General features: G+C 34.7%; 1 protein-coding gene across 1 annotated transcript in view; it reads right to left on the bottom strand.

Annotated features, from left to right (window-relative positions):
• LOC150107335 (uncharacterized) overlaps nt 1-15,664 on the bottom strand; it is a 76,494-nt gene that overhangs the window by 24,051 nt on the left and 36,779 nt on the right. The window contains exon 4 of the mRNA XM_090391200.1: nt 1,294-1,395. Within this exon, the coding sequence (XP_090247326.1) occupies nt 1,294-1,395 (102 nt within the window). The remainder of the gene's footprint in view (nt 1-1,293; nt 1,396-15,664) is intronic.

Genomic DNA, 15,664 nt, shown 5'->3' with positions numbered 1-15,664 from the left:
CTACACATTATTTTCCAGGAACATTTGCAAAGTTTCAAGTATTAGTTGTGCCAATTCATTAGAGATAATACTCATTAAAAAAAGTATGCCAAATTTTAACAAGCACATGATGCTGGCCTAATTGGCTGAGTGGATAGTCTCTCCATGTTCTGACATACAGGTTGTAGATTCCAATCTCACTGAAGTTTGGAATTTTTTTTTAATGTCTTGAGTGACAGATAGATGATTTTCATCACCAGTTGTGAGACATCCACACTGCTTATTAGAAGCTTGAAAAAGTACTGTCTGATCTCTAAGATCAGGATTCCCAGATTATCAAACTTTTCACTGACCCACAGTATTAATGTTTAAAACTTTACATGAGAAGGACCCTTGTATATAAAAAATAATTCAAGACAATCATAAAAAGGATGCATTTCAAAATGTGAGTAAATTGCAGTTCTTGCATGCAGAACAAGCAGTTTATTTATTGTCATTTGTAACATAAAATGTTATGTTTTTTTTGTATTGTTTGTTTACTTTTGTCAAAAATGGTCTTATTTAACTAAAATTGAGATACCTTGGCAAATTTTGAAAATATTCTAAGTATCAAATTGCGTTCAAAATTTTGCAATAAGTCTGCAAGCATATAACCACTGAACAAGGTTATATGCTTGCAGACAAACAAAATCAATTATTAGGTTTGTTTGCAAAAGTATTTTGCAGAATGCCTCTTAAAACACATAAATGCAAAATTTATAATTACAATATATTTTATTCAGTAATGATGCAAAACTAAGCATGTGCTGATTTTTTCAAAAGCGTACCATCTTGTCTGTTCCACTAATTAGTAAGCTACACAAATTCTAGAATGATCACATAATTAGTAAATTACATAACTTCTAAAAATGTCCAAAAATTAGCTATAAAATGAACAAATATCTAATGGGATAAATATTTAATGACAAATATTAAATCACAATGATTATAAAAATGGGAATTAATAAATTTACTCTAAGAAGAATGGCTAACCAACCTTGGAACTTTTATTCTGCAACCTCATACCACTTACTCAAAATTTCTTTTTCTTCAAGCCAGTCTGTTGACTGAAGAAAAAATACTGGATAAATAACTATCATAGTCTTATAGTGCATAATAAAAATTTCACCTGTTATATGATTAAAATTAATGAGTTGGCCAGTCCAGTAATGACAGCAAAGCTTCACTGAAGTAAAAAATACTGGATAAATGACACCTGTTATATGATTAAAATTAATGAGTTTGCCAGTACAAGGTAATCACAGAATAACTTACATTATTATAATACCGAACTATAAACCACAGTCCAACAGCAATCATAAGCAGAATTTCTAAGATCATTCCAATCATCCATGGAAAGAAAAGACACCGATTTTCCTGAAAATAAACAAAGGAAGAGAAAGCGTTCATTTTTCTCATTTTGAGATTTAATGGCATAAAAATACAACACTAAGAGATTGAAAAATTATATATAAATATAAAAATGTTCATAAATTAGGATTCGACTTTTAGAACAAGCCTTGTGAATCATGACTAATAACTGCTGTAAAACTTTTACACCTCCATTTTAAGCAATTCAGGTCACATACTCCAGCTGCTTTTCCACAGAATCCTGCATCAGTTTTCTTTTACCATTCAAATAAATTAATAACCACAATTTGTCGCGAATATTTTTTCACGTAGATCACCTGCAAAAGGTTGTAATTCGACAGTACATATGAATGTGGGTGTTCCAACCCACAAACCCTGTTATCTGATGTATAACAGGCATTAGACAATGTGCATATGGTCTGATTCCTAAGGAATATACAAGGTGTGACAATTTAATTCCCGGAATGCACCTGTAAGAAACCTACGTTTGGAACTATACATTAGTGGCTACTGTTTTCTTCGAAGTAGTCCCCCTATGCATTTTTATACACTGGTTTAGATCGTGTTCCTATTTTTGGAAACAGACCTGGAACTTTTTTTCTGGAATACTCTCGAGTTCCTTTATTGCATTATGCTGGATATCAGCAATGTCAGAAAATCTTCGTTCTTTTAGTGTAGTCTTTAATTTTGGAAACAGCCAGAAAACACATGGGGCTACATTGGATGAATAAGCAGGATGACCTAATTCGGTAATCAATTTTTTGGACAGAAACTCTCTCACAATGAGTGCACTATGGCTTGGCACGCTGTCATGATGGATGATTCACTTGTCTGGCCACATTCCGGTCTTTTTCTCTGAACAGAATCTCGTAATATTTTCAGTACCTTTGAATAGCATTGTTGGTTGATTGTTTGTCCCTGTGCAACGAATTCATAGGGAACTATCCCCTTGTGATCAAAGAAACATACCAGCATGGTCTTGAACTGTGAACGTGACGTGTGCTTTTTTCGGATGTGGCGAAATTGGGGTTTTCCACTGCATAATCTGGGGTTTTTGTTTTGGGATCATACTGGAAGCACCAGGTTTTGTCACCCGTAATTACTCTTGGAAATGTGCTTATTTGCAGAAAGATCAGTCACAACTTGAACTCATCGCTGCTTCTGTTCATCCATCAAGATCCAAGGCACAAACTTCGCAGAAATCTTTTGCATACCCAATTCTTCAGTTAAAATTACCCTGACTATTTCTCGATTCATTTGCAATTCATCAGCCATTAATCACACACTTAATCATCTGCCAGGCCATACCAAATCTCGCACTCTGTTCATACTCGTGTCAGTCATTTTTGTGTTTGGCTGCCTGCTTCTGGGGTCGCCATTCACATCTTTCAATCTCTTTATGCCACTCAAAGACACTTGACTTTTACAGAGAATCCACACCATGTACCACTTTCAACAGCTCCAACATTTCAGTAGCAGTTTTGCTGATTTTCACACAAAATTTGATGTTAACACACTGCTCCAAATTTTGATAATACCTTTTTACACCCAAGTTTACATGCAGATCTCTATTGTTTTTGTAATAGCCAACTAACAAATGGCTCTATCAGCTTGAGGTTTATGCATGCATTAGTCATTACTCACATGACTCCAACCAAATCACCATATGGGCAACATCATGCAGACATTACGGGAATTAAATTGTGACACCTTGTATAAACCTTCAAATAAGTCTTCCAATGAATTAATTTTATTTTCATGTTTGATGCTGAATACTATAGTGACCTCTGGGACTGATGAGAGCCAAAAAATTTTGCACCCTTCCCTCAGCAAAGACAGAGCAACAATCTTCTTGTGGATTGCAATGTAACAACTTGTTACATTGCAACCTTCCCTTTCATTGGCTCTGGCTAACTCTTCCATTTTCTGATCCCTTTTATATGAATAAGTCATCTTAGTAGGCAAGATTCTTCTAATTAGTACATGTAAGAGGATTTATTCATAGAAAAGAAATCAGAATGTACTGAAAGACATAAGAGACTACAGAAACAGGATTAACTACCCTGACCTTAATGAAATCAGCCGTATAAAAAACTTAACAGAAAGTTATCAGGCTTAACAGAATGTTATATCTAATACATCAAATGAAAGATTGATGACAAATATTATTACTGATATTTTATAAAATTTTATACAGCAATACTTTGCTCTATGCAAGGAATATGTTCCTAAAAACCTTGCAATGTGCAGATAAAAAGACACGGACTATGGAACTATATGTCTTAGATTTGACAAACTAAATTCTCAACTTAAAATAACTCCTCTAAAATTCTTCCATGAAAATAGTTCAGAGACTTCATGGCTCAAGTCAATAACAATGATGTCCTCCAGTTAGAAAAGCCTTTCTTTGAATCCCCACCTAAGATATGATGAACCTTTATAAGGGCTTCTGAAGGCAAGTTAGTCTCATACAGAGGGAACAGAGATTCCTCCCCCTGCCCCCAAGAAACATGATTTTTTTTCATCCTATAACATAGACCAACATCAGAAATTACACACATTTAACACATAGTACAGTATGGTGAAAGGATTAATTGCCTATCAGAGAATTAATTAAGGTTTATATGAAGTTAAAATTGCTTGGCAGCAACAGGTCATTGAAGCTAATATGTAAAGGAAAGATGAGATGAGATAACTCAGTACTCATTCTAATTGAATATTAAGATATTTTAGTCAGTTTATTTTGATATATATCTATTTAATAATGAAAAGTCCAAATGATCAATTTGGATGTTAAATGGCACAGCACTGTCAGTGAAACTTTTTCAGCTCACAAAAATAAATCCACTTAAAGGATGGGCAGGGGAGAGATGGAAAGACTTAACACTTTTGTTGAATGTAATATTAAGATACCAGAATTAAAGCATGTGATGAGTAACAGGTGGCTGAGAAGATTTAATTTTCTCAACCTTCCATGAACTGGATACTGGAATTTCAACATTTCAAAAAATTATATGTGCAATGATTATAATAAGAAATAAACAAAATAATGGTTATGCATATACAACAACAGTTCAATTGATACAGTTGTTTTGCTTACTATATAAATTAGAATTTAAAAAATGTCATAGTAAATATGTTCATTATCAGCAAGTAATGGAGACTTTTTTCTTTTGTCCTTAATAAAATTGCCCAAATGCTGCTGCAATAATGATGCAGTAAAAAATGCTTCTGTGATCTTTCCTTTTTTCAAGAAAATATGTTAAAATAAACACAACAGCAAGATCACACTTTCATTTTAAAAAATAAAAAAAATATAACTAATACATAAACACCTCTATTACTTTTAATTAAAAAATGAAAAATGAAAATCTTTTATTTGGCAATCTGTTCTAAAACAAAACACAATCCACCTATGGAATAACTGTTCCTTAACTCACTGGATGAAGTTCATTAATTTTTATAGTTATGTAATTGGGGAGATCAGAATAGCTCTGTTTATCTTTGGAGGGAGAAAGCCAAGGACTTTCCCATTCTCCTAATGTTGTCATCAGCAAACAATAGACAGCTAAAAAATTTTTTTCGGATGCCTGATGAGGAGGGAATAAATTCTTGATGGCATTCTTTTGAGGGTAGGGAGGAGTAAGTCAGGTTCTTCTTAGAAAAAGAATCAATTTTTATCTGTTTCCGTTTTCACATTTCATTTAGGATAAATGCATGTGCCTTGAATGCTGCTCTGCAATGGTTGGGGGTCATACAAATACAATGATTTCGGTTTGTGTGCCTTGTGAATACTTTTCTTCAAATTTGGCATCACAAGTTCTTTTGTAGTCTCTGTCTATATATGGGTACTGATGCAACTTCTTTGTTCAAGATTTTATCTTCAAAGGGATCTTTAGAATGAGACTGGACAATCTCTACATCTAATGTTAACTCAAGTCTGAGATTAGAAACTGTACCACTTCAGTTTCTTTCTTTTTTTTTTTTTTTTTTTGCAGTGGATCCAAACACTTCAAAATCAGGCAGTTTGGGGGAGTGGGTATAAATTTTTTTATGCTGTTGATGATTTCTGGCTCACATTTTTCCATGCTTTGTGAATGTTATCTATAGCATCTTTCATGATATATTTTACAGAATTCTTTTGTCATCTTACCTTCTTCAGTAGTCACCACAAAATATTATCAGAATGTAAGCTGATAGGCTTAAAGTTTACAATGACACAATAATAATTCTTGATGGCATTAATTCGTTGATTGAACTAAGTAGTTCAATCAACGAATTGGGTGTTTAGGGGTAAAAAGTTTACTTTTATGAACTCAGGGATACTCAAGGTCTAAACTCTGAGCTGATACATCAATAACCGACAGGAGCCTTCTTCACCAAGTTCTTAGTCTGAAGATACTGCTCTACTGTATTAAAATAGTTTACAAAAACAATCTTGAAGAATTCCACAGGTCACACATGCCTTTCAATTACGACTCTTATGAGTCATAATTGAAAGGCATGTGTGACTTAATGAGGAGCAATACTTACATTTTTCAATGCACTCAGGTTCACAAAATTATATAAAAAAAAGCTTCACCCTGAAGTCTCCAGAGGCATTCAAATACCAATGTCAATGGCAGATAACCTCTAGTCCTGGAAGTTTCTGTTCATTTTTCATAATGAATGTTCTTTTGGACATCTTTTTTTCCAAAAGAGACTGGTTTTATAAGAAACTGAACAACTGTGAATTATCTTGAAAAAAGTTTTTCAAAATTTCCCATGAATTTGCTATCATGGTTCAACAGTTGGATCCTAGTTTAATTCTTAAAATGCATAAAACACCCATAACCTGCTTTTAAATATCAATATTGCAGTTTGAATCTTTTTTCAGGTTAGAAAATGTGCTTATGCCTTCTTCCAAATCATTTCTGACGATGCATCTGTATTATCTTTTTCATGTGTCTCTGCAAACCATTTCAGCAGTTTATTTTCAAGAAACAGTAAAACTCTTCCCAGTTTAACCACTGTTATGGGGTTTTGTACATGCTTTGCAAGTCCTTACTAATAACATCTTTAAACGTGATCATGATGCATATCTGTTCATACTCGATGAGCACAACTTTTGATACCATTATGCACAATACCTAACAACAGAACGTTTTATCGTATCTCTTTCACTCTGGTGATATCCAGATGTTATATCCTGTTATACCTTATGAGACGAGATAAATAACTGATTTGTTCTCGCTCTCTCTAGCTGGAAACAAAAATACATCTCTAAGTAATATATAAATATGCAAAAGTGGATCAAAATTTTGCAAAAGTTCTTCTGTTTAACATTATTTTATGGTATGGCATCTTGTGGGCTCAGTGCTTTGTTCTACTCCCTAACCAACATGTCACTAACAAAGTATCATCAAATTTCACTGTCTGAGGTGGGGAACTGCATATCAAAAAATCACAGCCAAGTGATTTTGATTTGAGTGCAATAAAAAAAAAAAAAAAAAAAAAAAAAATATATATATATATATATATATATATATATATATAAATAATTATCAATTAGAAAAAAAGTATTATGTAAAATTAATATAAAACAACAAAACCTCAAATTTTACTATATTTACAAAATCGGTAAGAAAATACAAAAAAAAAAGAAAAAAAGTTTAAAAATGCAAATTTCAATGCTTAAGAGTACAGTAAGTCCTCAACTTATGCAGATAATTCCTTTTAAAGGTTTCTGCATAAGTTGAAAATCTGTGCAAGTCAAGGGTGCTTAAATAGATTGTATTTTTGACATATGTTCATTTCAAAGGATAATTAAAGCTACAAGTGGTTTTTTTTTATTAAAAGAAAACTGAGAAAGTGTATATTTATTCAGTATTGTATAGCATACAAAAAAAAAAAGCATATGTAATTGTAAGACGACTAATACAAACAGACAGTATTAGTTGTCTTACAATTACATATGCTTTAGTATTAGTATGTATTAGTTGCACTAATACAAACACACAATATTACATATTTATTATGAATATGTAATACTGTATGTGCAATCCATACTACTGCAGCTCTCTTTTTCTCTTAAGTTGTCATAAATCAGTTTATAGCATACAACAGTTGTCTTTTCTCTTGTATACGCATAAGACTTATCAACATTCAATACTGCATGTCTTTAATCAAAATCATCAATATTTTTTTCATTTTTCTTCTATAAATATGCCTGTATTCTTGGAAGTGATTGTGGATTGCATTGGTTGACTTTTGATGTGCTGCATAATATGAACTATTTTTTATAATAGTTCTAATAATCAATTCCATTCGTTCATTTTGTATGCATGTGCAAAGCCGACAAACTTATTGCTTTTTTTTTAAATAAAAAATAAATAATAATTTCTGCTTTTAGTCTCTGTAGTTAATATATTCTCATCACTTATACATTTTCCTCAGACAAACTTAAGGTCATACTATGGATAAGTACTAGCAAGACACAACTTACACTCAAGGCAAAAACAAACAAAATGGTTATGATATCATCAGCTTACTAAGAAAGCCACCTATCATATTAAAATGGAGGATGTTATGGATCCAGCTATATGTTAGAACCAAATATTGAAATAAACTTTAAAAATTTTTGATAATTTACCAGTGAGTTTATGAGAATTTTGCACTATGCCCCCACCTCTGTGATTCTCTCACAGAACAACAGCATCATACTAGCATTTCATTTTCCACAATATTGTAGTTTCATGATGTCCTAGTAGAACCATTCATCCCACTCATTATTCACTAACCAATGTTTTTCAGGAATTTCAGTGATATCCTGGTCCCCATCTTGTGATATGTTATAAGCTGATCACTAGTTTATGTTTTTTCAGCTTTTTTTTTTTTTTTTTTTTTTTTTTTTTTTTTTTTTTTTTAATGTTGGGCCCCATACACATGAGGTTGGTTGGTCAACCTATAGTACATTGTATGGTAGGGAATTGGGAAATGAGGAACTTTTTCACAGTGGATGTGAAAGCCTATGCATCGTTCCTTAAGAAATACATGGGAGGGAAGGCTGTTTCACAATGCAGCAGTAGGAATGGAAGAGAAACTAGTTCTATGCGTATGAAGTTTGTGAAGGGATGTTGAGTGTTAACTGCACGTGTTTCAATGGATTTGGTAGAGAGAGAGAGAGAGGGGGGGGAATTATTGAGTTCTGATGAACTTTATCATGAAAATATTTATAGAAGATGTATACAGTAGATACTAGGAGGCTGTGCAACAGTGGTTGGAGTGAGATGGTGAGAGATGAGTTGTTAATCAGTTTAATTGCTCTTTTCTGTATTCCATCAAGCATTTTTAGGGAGCTCTTAGGGACACCTCCCTAGAAGTGTGAGCAGCACTCGATCAATGGGCAGATTTCTGATTTGTACAGGGTTAAGCTCTTTGGGGATAAAGTAATGCCTTGAATGAAAGAGAAATCCTAATTTTTTTTTGGATGCCGAGGAGGCAGATTGAGATTACCTTAACTTGATGTCAAGGTAATCTCAAGGAGAGGGAGAGAGAGAGAGAGGTCATCTTGCCTAGAGATTTGGTCATTGTCAAAGGTAAGGGGATAATATATTTATTGCAGGAAATAAGGCAGAACTGTGTTTTGAAGGTATTGAAATTGACAAGATTTGGAAATCAGAATTTAGGCTTGCAGAGTTTGTTGCTCTGTGAGTTGTGGTGGTTTGTTTGGTGCAAGATTTGTCAAGTGAGGAGGAGGAATGTAGTGTACTGTTGTCTGCAAAACTATGTATTGACTGGTAGTCAACTGGGGAAGGTCACTGATGGATAGAAGAAAAAAGGTGGGGAGAGGACAGAACCTTGTGGCACCCCAGCATTAGTTGCACAATTAGAAAATAGGGAACCATCAATCATCACATGCAGTGTGTGTCTGGTGAGAAAACTGGCAATCCAGTTGCAGAAGTCATGGGACAGAATAAATGATGGAAGCTTACTTAACACCCCAACTGGCCATGACGTCTATAGACATCCAGCAAAATCTGGATACGATTCTGTAATACCTATTGAATAATATGGATAAGAAGTGCAATTAGGTCTCACAATTTCATCCACCACGGCCAGTAGAGAGTATAGGCCCATGTGCCAGATCTGGTTGAAAGTCTTAGAGATATCTAGTGGAACCACTTGGGATTAACCAAGTGGTTGCACTAGATTTTTTTCCATGGTGCTTATCCAGAGGTATGTCACATAGGTGAGCAGATCCCCTGTACTGGCAGTCATGTATTAGTCGAGTACTTTCAAGATAGCATAGAAGTTGACTGTTGATGGTTCTCTCCATTACTTTAGAGGACTGAGGTGTGAGAGAGAAAGAGACTGGGCGATAGTTTGATAACAAGGATCTGTCACCCTTCTTGGGAATAGGGAGGATGTGACAATGCTTCTGTAATTAAATTAAAACAAACAGTTTCATTATTGCATGTCCTTTTATCATTTCAGAATCATAAGATCACCACGATTTAAAAAAAACTGAAAATGATATGACTTACCAAGAATATCCTATTCGCTATCGCTACTTCCAGTCTTGAGATTAGTTTCAAAGTGTTCTAATCCAATCTTGAACCATTGTAGTGTCCATCCATCCTTTTTCTTGAAGTGTTACATGAATTCCAGAAGGAAATTTCCCCTTCGCCATTGTTTTCCTTTTGAATATTATGTAAAGAAGCAACTTTCTTCCAATTGCAAGAATGATTGTGCATCACCTGTTTCCCACTTCCAGTTGTCACATTATCATACTTTTTTTCACCATTTTCTGTTATTGTTGTATGTGCCATTTCCTCTACAGGTTGCTTCCATCTCTACGCATATGATTGGTGTGGTATTAACAAGATTGCACGACTCAATGACAAAGGCAAGCCAACGAATTGTTGAGTAGAAATACCCTTTCTCAACCAAATCAAAATATCTGAAAATGCCATAACAACATTTACCATCTATTTCTTAAAGTTTTAAACTGGGGTATGGTATATGCAAAACTTTTTCATAAAGCAAAATCAGGGGTGTATTTATATGACAATAATAAATTAAAGAAACAAGGGATTCAAAGCTATCTGAACAAGTGACAGCTCCAAAAAGAGTGGCATGTATGTTACAGTTTTCCTTAATATAAGTCAGAATCAGTTGTATTCATTCACATCATACTTCCATTCAGACTATTGCTATATGCCTTAGGAATTACAACTGCTACAAAAGGATGATTAGACGACAAGTTAAATGTTAGTATTTGTATTATTATGAACTAATTAAAAAATGTTTCAAAAGCCGTCTGTAAAAAAAATCTTTACATAATGGATCCTTTTTCGTTTGCAGATTTCAATTCAACAATTCAAAACATAATAGAATCACCTACATTAATTTCAGATACAAAAAGTTTTAATTCATTGATCAGTGTGGCATTCTGCAGTAATAACTACAGTGTTATTGTTAAGGTCCATGGGAATGATCCATTACTGACCACTTTAAAATTAAGATTCTGTATTGAACAATTCAGAAGACTGTGGAATTTAAATGTTCAAACATGAGATAATTGCCTAGAGCTTTTTTTTTTTTTTTTTTGGGTGCTTAAGGGTCAAAGCTGTATAACTGAGAGGAGACCTCCATATAGCCTTTAAAGGAATGCAGAGAACCGACCAGTGCTTCTGACCTAATGTCTAAATCTCACTTTCTCGTGGTGCACCCTGTTGGGTATCTACTTGGATACTGAACGAACGAGGATGAGCTGGCAATTTGGGATTTAGCCGACCAAATTGTATTCTTATTGGTTAAACCAAAATAAAAAATGATGGTACAACATGACAAAATTTCATACTGGCTGGGGCGTCGCCGGTTAAACAAGGCCCCCCATTGTTTCCGCCAGGGAACCAGGGCGAACAGCGAAAAGTCAGCTACTGGAACAAATCTGAAAACACACCCTAACTCAACATCACTCAACAAAAGACAAAAACTGGTGAGATCTTTATGAGCAATAAATACAAAATGTTATATTCAGGCAATGACAATCAAGGAAAAGAAGGAGTAGCCACAGTATTCAACACAAAATACGAGGCTAATCTTCTCGAATGGCAGGCAGTCTCAAGTAGAGTAATGCGGAACTGGACAATAAGACTTATTTGTGCCTATGGTCCCACAGAAGGTTCTACTAAGGTAGAAGTGGAGGAATTTTTTGATACTTTAGAAAAAGCAACTGACACAATGAAAAAGGAAAAGTTGGTTCTTGTTGGGGATCTAAATAGAAGAGTAGGAAGTGATTGTCAGACATACAAAAATGTTTTGGGAAAATTTGGAGAAAAGAGCAAAGCTAATAATAATGGCAAATATCTTGGATTTCTGTTCAGGACATGGACTGGTTATTACTAACACCATGTTCAAACATAAAAATGTGCACAAATTCACATGGAGAGAAGAGGCTAGGAATAAGAAAAGTCTCAATGACTATGTCATTGTTGATAGTGATGTTTTCTCCCTGGTGCAGGACACCAGAGTGTACAGAGGATTTGAAATTGGAAGTGATCACTATTTAGTCTTGAACAGGATAAAATTGAATTTCATATTGAAAAGAATAACACGTAAGAAAGTTTTAAAATAAATAAAAGTTGAACAGCTCTCAGATGTGAACTGTAGACTAAAATACACAAAGATTATTGAAGAAAAAATGAAAGAGTTTGAGAACAGGAATTAAACCTTGGAGATTCGGTGGCAAGCCCTGATTGATTCAGCTAGAGAGGCATGTGGTGAAGTTGTCTGCAAGGATAGAAAAATTAGAATTCCATGGTGGACACAGGAAGTTAAACAGGCAGTGAAGGAAAAGAAGAAAGCATATCAAAAGTTCCTGGCAAATAACAGCTTGTGCTCTTAGAGAATACAGAGACAAATGCAAGAAAGCTAAACACTGTGTAAAACTAGCTAAACAAAAGTAATTGCAGGACTTTGGCAAGAATATAGAAAATGAATATCAAGAAGGTGGCAAAATATTCTGGAAGTTGTTGAAGAAGGTTAGGAATGGAGGAAAGAGTACTGTAAAAGGAGTTAGAGATGATAAAGGTGACATGGAAACGGAAGAAAAAGATATCCTTGAAGTATGGAGTAATTACTTTGAAAAACTGCTAAATGAAACAAGAAGTGATGACAGCACAGTGGTAAAAAACACTAACTAGGCATGCAGTCAGGAATACATATCCATACTTGAAGTAAAAAAAGCCAGCAAAGGCTTAAAATGTGGAAAAGCAGCAGGAGTAGATGATATTCGACCAGAAATGCTAAGTATGGTGGTATAAAAGTCTTACAGTGGCTGCACTGCATAGTTCAGAAAGCCTGGACAGAGGGACGAATTCCCGATGATTGGAGTAGAGCTCTCATAGTACCCATCTATAAAAAGGGAAATAAAACTGAATGTGAGAATTACAGAGGCATTTCCCTAATAAGTGTTCCTGGCAAGATCTATGCAAGTATACTTGAGAAATGATTGAGAAGAATTGTGGAAGAAAAGCTGGGTGAAGAATAAGCTGGATTCAGGCAAAATAGAGGCTGTCAGGATCAGATTTTCAACAAATAGTCGAGGAAGCATGGGAATATAACAAAGATCTGTATTTAAGTTTTGTCGATTTGGAAAAGGCATATGACAAGGTGCCAAGAGAGAAGCTATTCAATACACTACAATTATATGGTGTCAATGGGGCATTATATCAAGCAATACTTAGTCTTTATTTGAGTTGTAAGTCAGCAGTTAGAATTGAAGGAAGTACAAGAAGATGGTTTAATGTTAAATCTGGTGTGAGACAAGGATGTACATTATCCCCTCTGTTATTCATTATCTATATGGATCACATTATGAAGGAAAGTGGTATTAAACATGATATCAAAATTGGAGATGTTAATGTCAGCTCTTTGCTTTATGCGGACGATGTTATACTTCTTAATAAATCTGCTACAAGTCTGCAAGTTTCTCTGACTAAATTGAATAACTGTTATAATAGATATGGTATGAAGGTCAGCAATAAAAAGACAAAGACAACGAAAATAGGCAGAATCATTGAAAATGTCGAGTGTGTTGTGAATGGAGAACCTGTGGAACAAGTAAAACATTTCAGCTACTTAGGCACGATTTTTAGTGAAGATGATAAATTCAATATAGAAATGGACAACAGAATCAGCAAAGCTGGTATGGTGAGAAGTCAATTGAATAAATTCATATGGAATAAGAGAGATATTAGTCAGAACACTAAATTAGCTATATACAAGACAGTGTTCAAACCAGTTTTAACTTATGGATCTGAGAGCTGGATCAGAAGTAAAACACTTGACCAAAGACTAGAGACCGCAGATATGAGAGTCCTGAGAAAGATTAGAGGCGTGAACAGATGGCATCAATGGCAATATCATATTAAAAACGAGGATATTAGGAAAGAACTTGACATTGTTCAGCATCCAGGAATGCATTAGCCGAGCTAATCTCAGGTGGTATGGTCACTTAAATAGAATGGGAGAGGAAAGATTAGCAAAACAAGTGTTCTCTGCCAGGTTGGCAGGAAAACGACCCAGAGGAAGACCAAGATATAGGTGGATTGATACGGTACAAAGTGTCTTAGACAATAGAAATATAAGATCTGATAATGTTGGAGTCTTGACAAGTAACAGACTGATTTGGAGGAAAATTGTAGATAGGAAGTTAGTAATGATGTAATACTATCATATTCTGTACACCCCTTGAGGGTACATGGCAGGAATTTGATGATGATGATGATTTTTTTTTTTTTTTGGTTCTCCTGTTTCTTAAGTACATCAGTTCCTCTTATGTACAAGGGAAAGAATAAGTTGTGAGGCTGGTTGGCCAAACAGTGTATCTACTCTCAAACCAGCAGGCTGTGTGTTCAAATTCCACTATGGGCATGGATGTTTGTGAAGTGGGAGATTAATTTCATCACTGAGTGCAAGACCATTATCCTGTTTACTGTAGGCTTGAAATGGACTGAAAAAGTTCTATAAGCGATCCTAAAGCAGGAAAAAAGGAATAAAAATTTATATAAAATTAATAAAAAATAAAAAAAATCCTTAGCTCACATGACTAATGTTCTATGGTTTTACCACCTTTTGTGGGAGAGTCACATAAAAAAAAGGGTTGATAATCATACACAGTAATTCTAAATTTTTTTCAACCACAGCAGGAGAGCAATTTGCTGGTTGGACAACACAACTGAAAATTTAGATAACAGACAGTACAATTACATGGTGCTCCAGAAATCAATTGACATAATAATGTATTCAAGGCTATTATTTTTCAGGAAATTACAACATAGATCAAATATTAATCAACTTTAATTAATACTTCCGATATTTCGGAAAAGTCCAATTGCCATCACCAAGGATCACAGAACAATGATATATGCATACAGGCACTAAAAAGGCACTAGGTAAATGAGACTAAGAAAGGCAATCCAAGTTGTGACTAGGGGTCCTAAATGGTGCCTTGAGTGAACTAAATTTCCTACCAGTTTCATGCATTCAAATTAAGTTGAGATTTGGAAAGTTTCTCAGGGCTGAGGCAGATTCCAAGAATAGTGTATCATATTTGTATTTACCACAGTGGAGTAGAGTGGCCTTCTTCCAATGTATCCTGTGGTGGGTGTCTAAAGCATGGTCAGCAAGTCCAGAGTGGCCATAATGGTGGAACCTGTAGTCCATGTGTTCAGAAATTCTGATATTGCTGTCCTGTCTGTTTTGCCATAGTAGGACAGTTTGAAACCACAAGGGACCTGGTAAACACTTGGCAGGTCTAGAGAATGTGGCTAATCTTTGGTAGAGTGGATAAGGATCTATTATCCTTATCCTCCACTAAAGACAATAGCATGTGCCTGCATGCACATATCACTGTTCTGTGATCCCTGATGACTTTGCTGAAATATCTGAAGTGTTAATTAAAGTTATTGTAATTAATATTCAGTATATTCGGTGCCAGCCACCTGTTTAGCCTAATGGTTAGCGTATCTGCTCTCCAGCCAAGGGTCTGTGGGTTCGAATCCTGCATGAGCATGTATGTTTGTGAGTGTCTGTGAAAATACTAATGGTGGTGGGCAGTAGATGATGATTGTAGTTGGAGAATTGGATGGAGACAGAGTTGTAGAGTAGGTGCCTCCCCTCGAGTCGTTGGACTCCCTGGAGGCATTATGTAACAGTAATAATAATAATAATAATAGTAATATGTTGTAATTTCCTGAAAAATAATGGTTACGAATAGCCAACGTAT

Source organism: Typopeltis vanoorti, chromosome 4 (genome assembly GCF_054136105.1).
Source record: "Typopeltis vanoorti isolate ZY-2024b chromosome 4, IOZ_Tvanoo_1.0, whole genome shotgun sequence".
Classification (NCBI taxonomy): domain Eukaryota; kingdom Metazoa; phylum Arthropoda; class Arachnida; order Uropygi; family Thelyphonidae; genus Typopeltis; species Typopeltis vanoorti.
The sequence above is the reverse complement of the archived record's forward strand: the minus strand, read 5'-3'. Positions and strand labels throughout refer to the sequence as shown.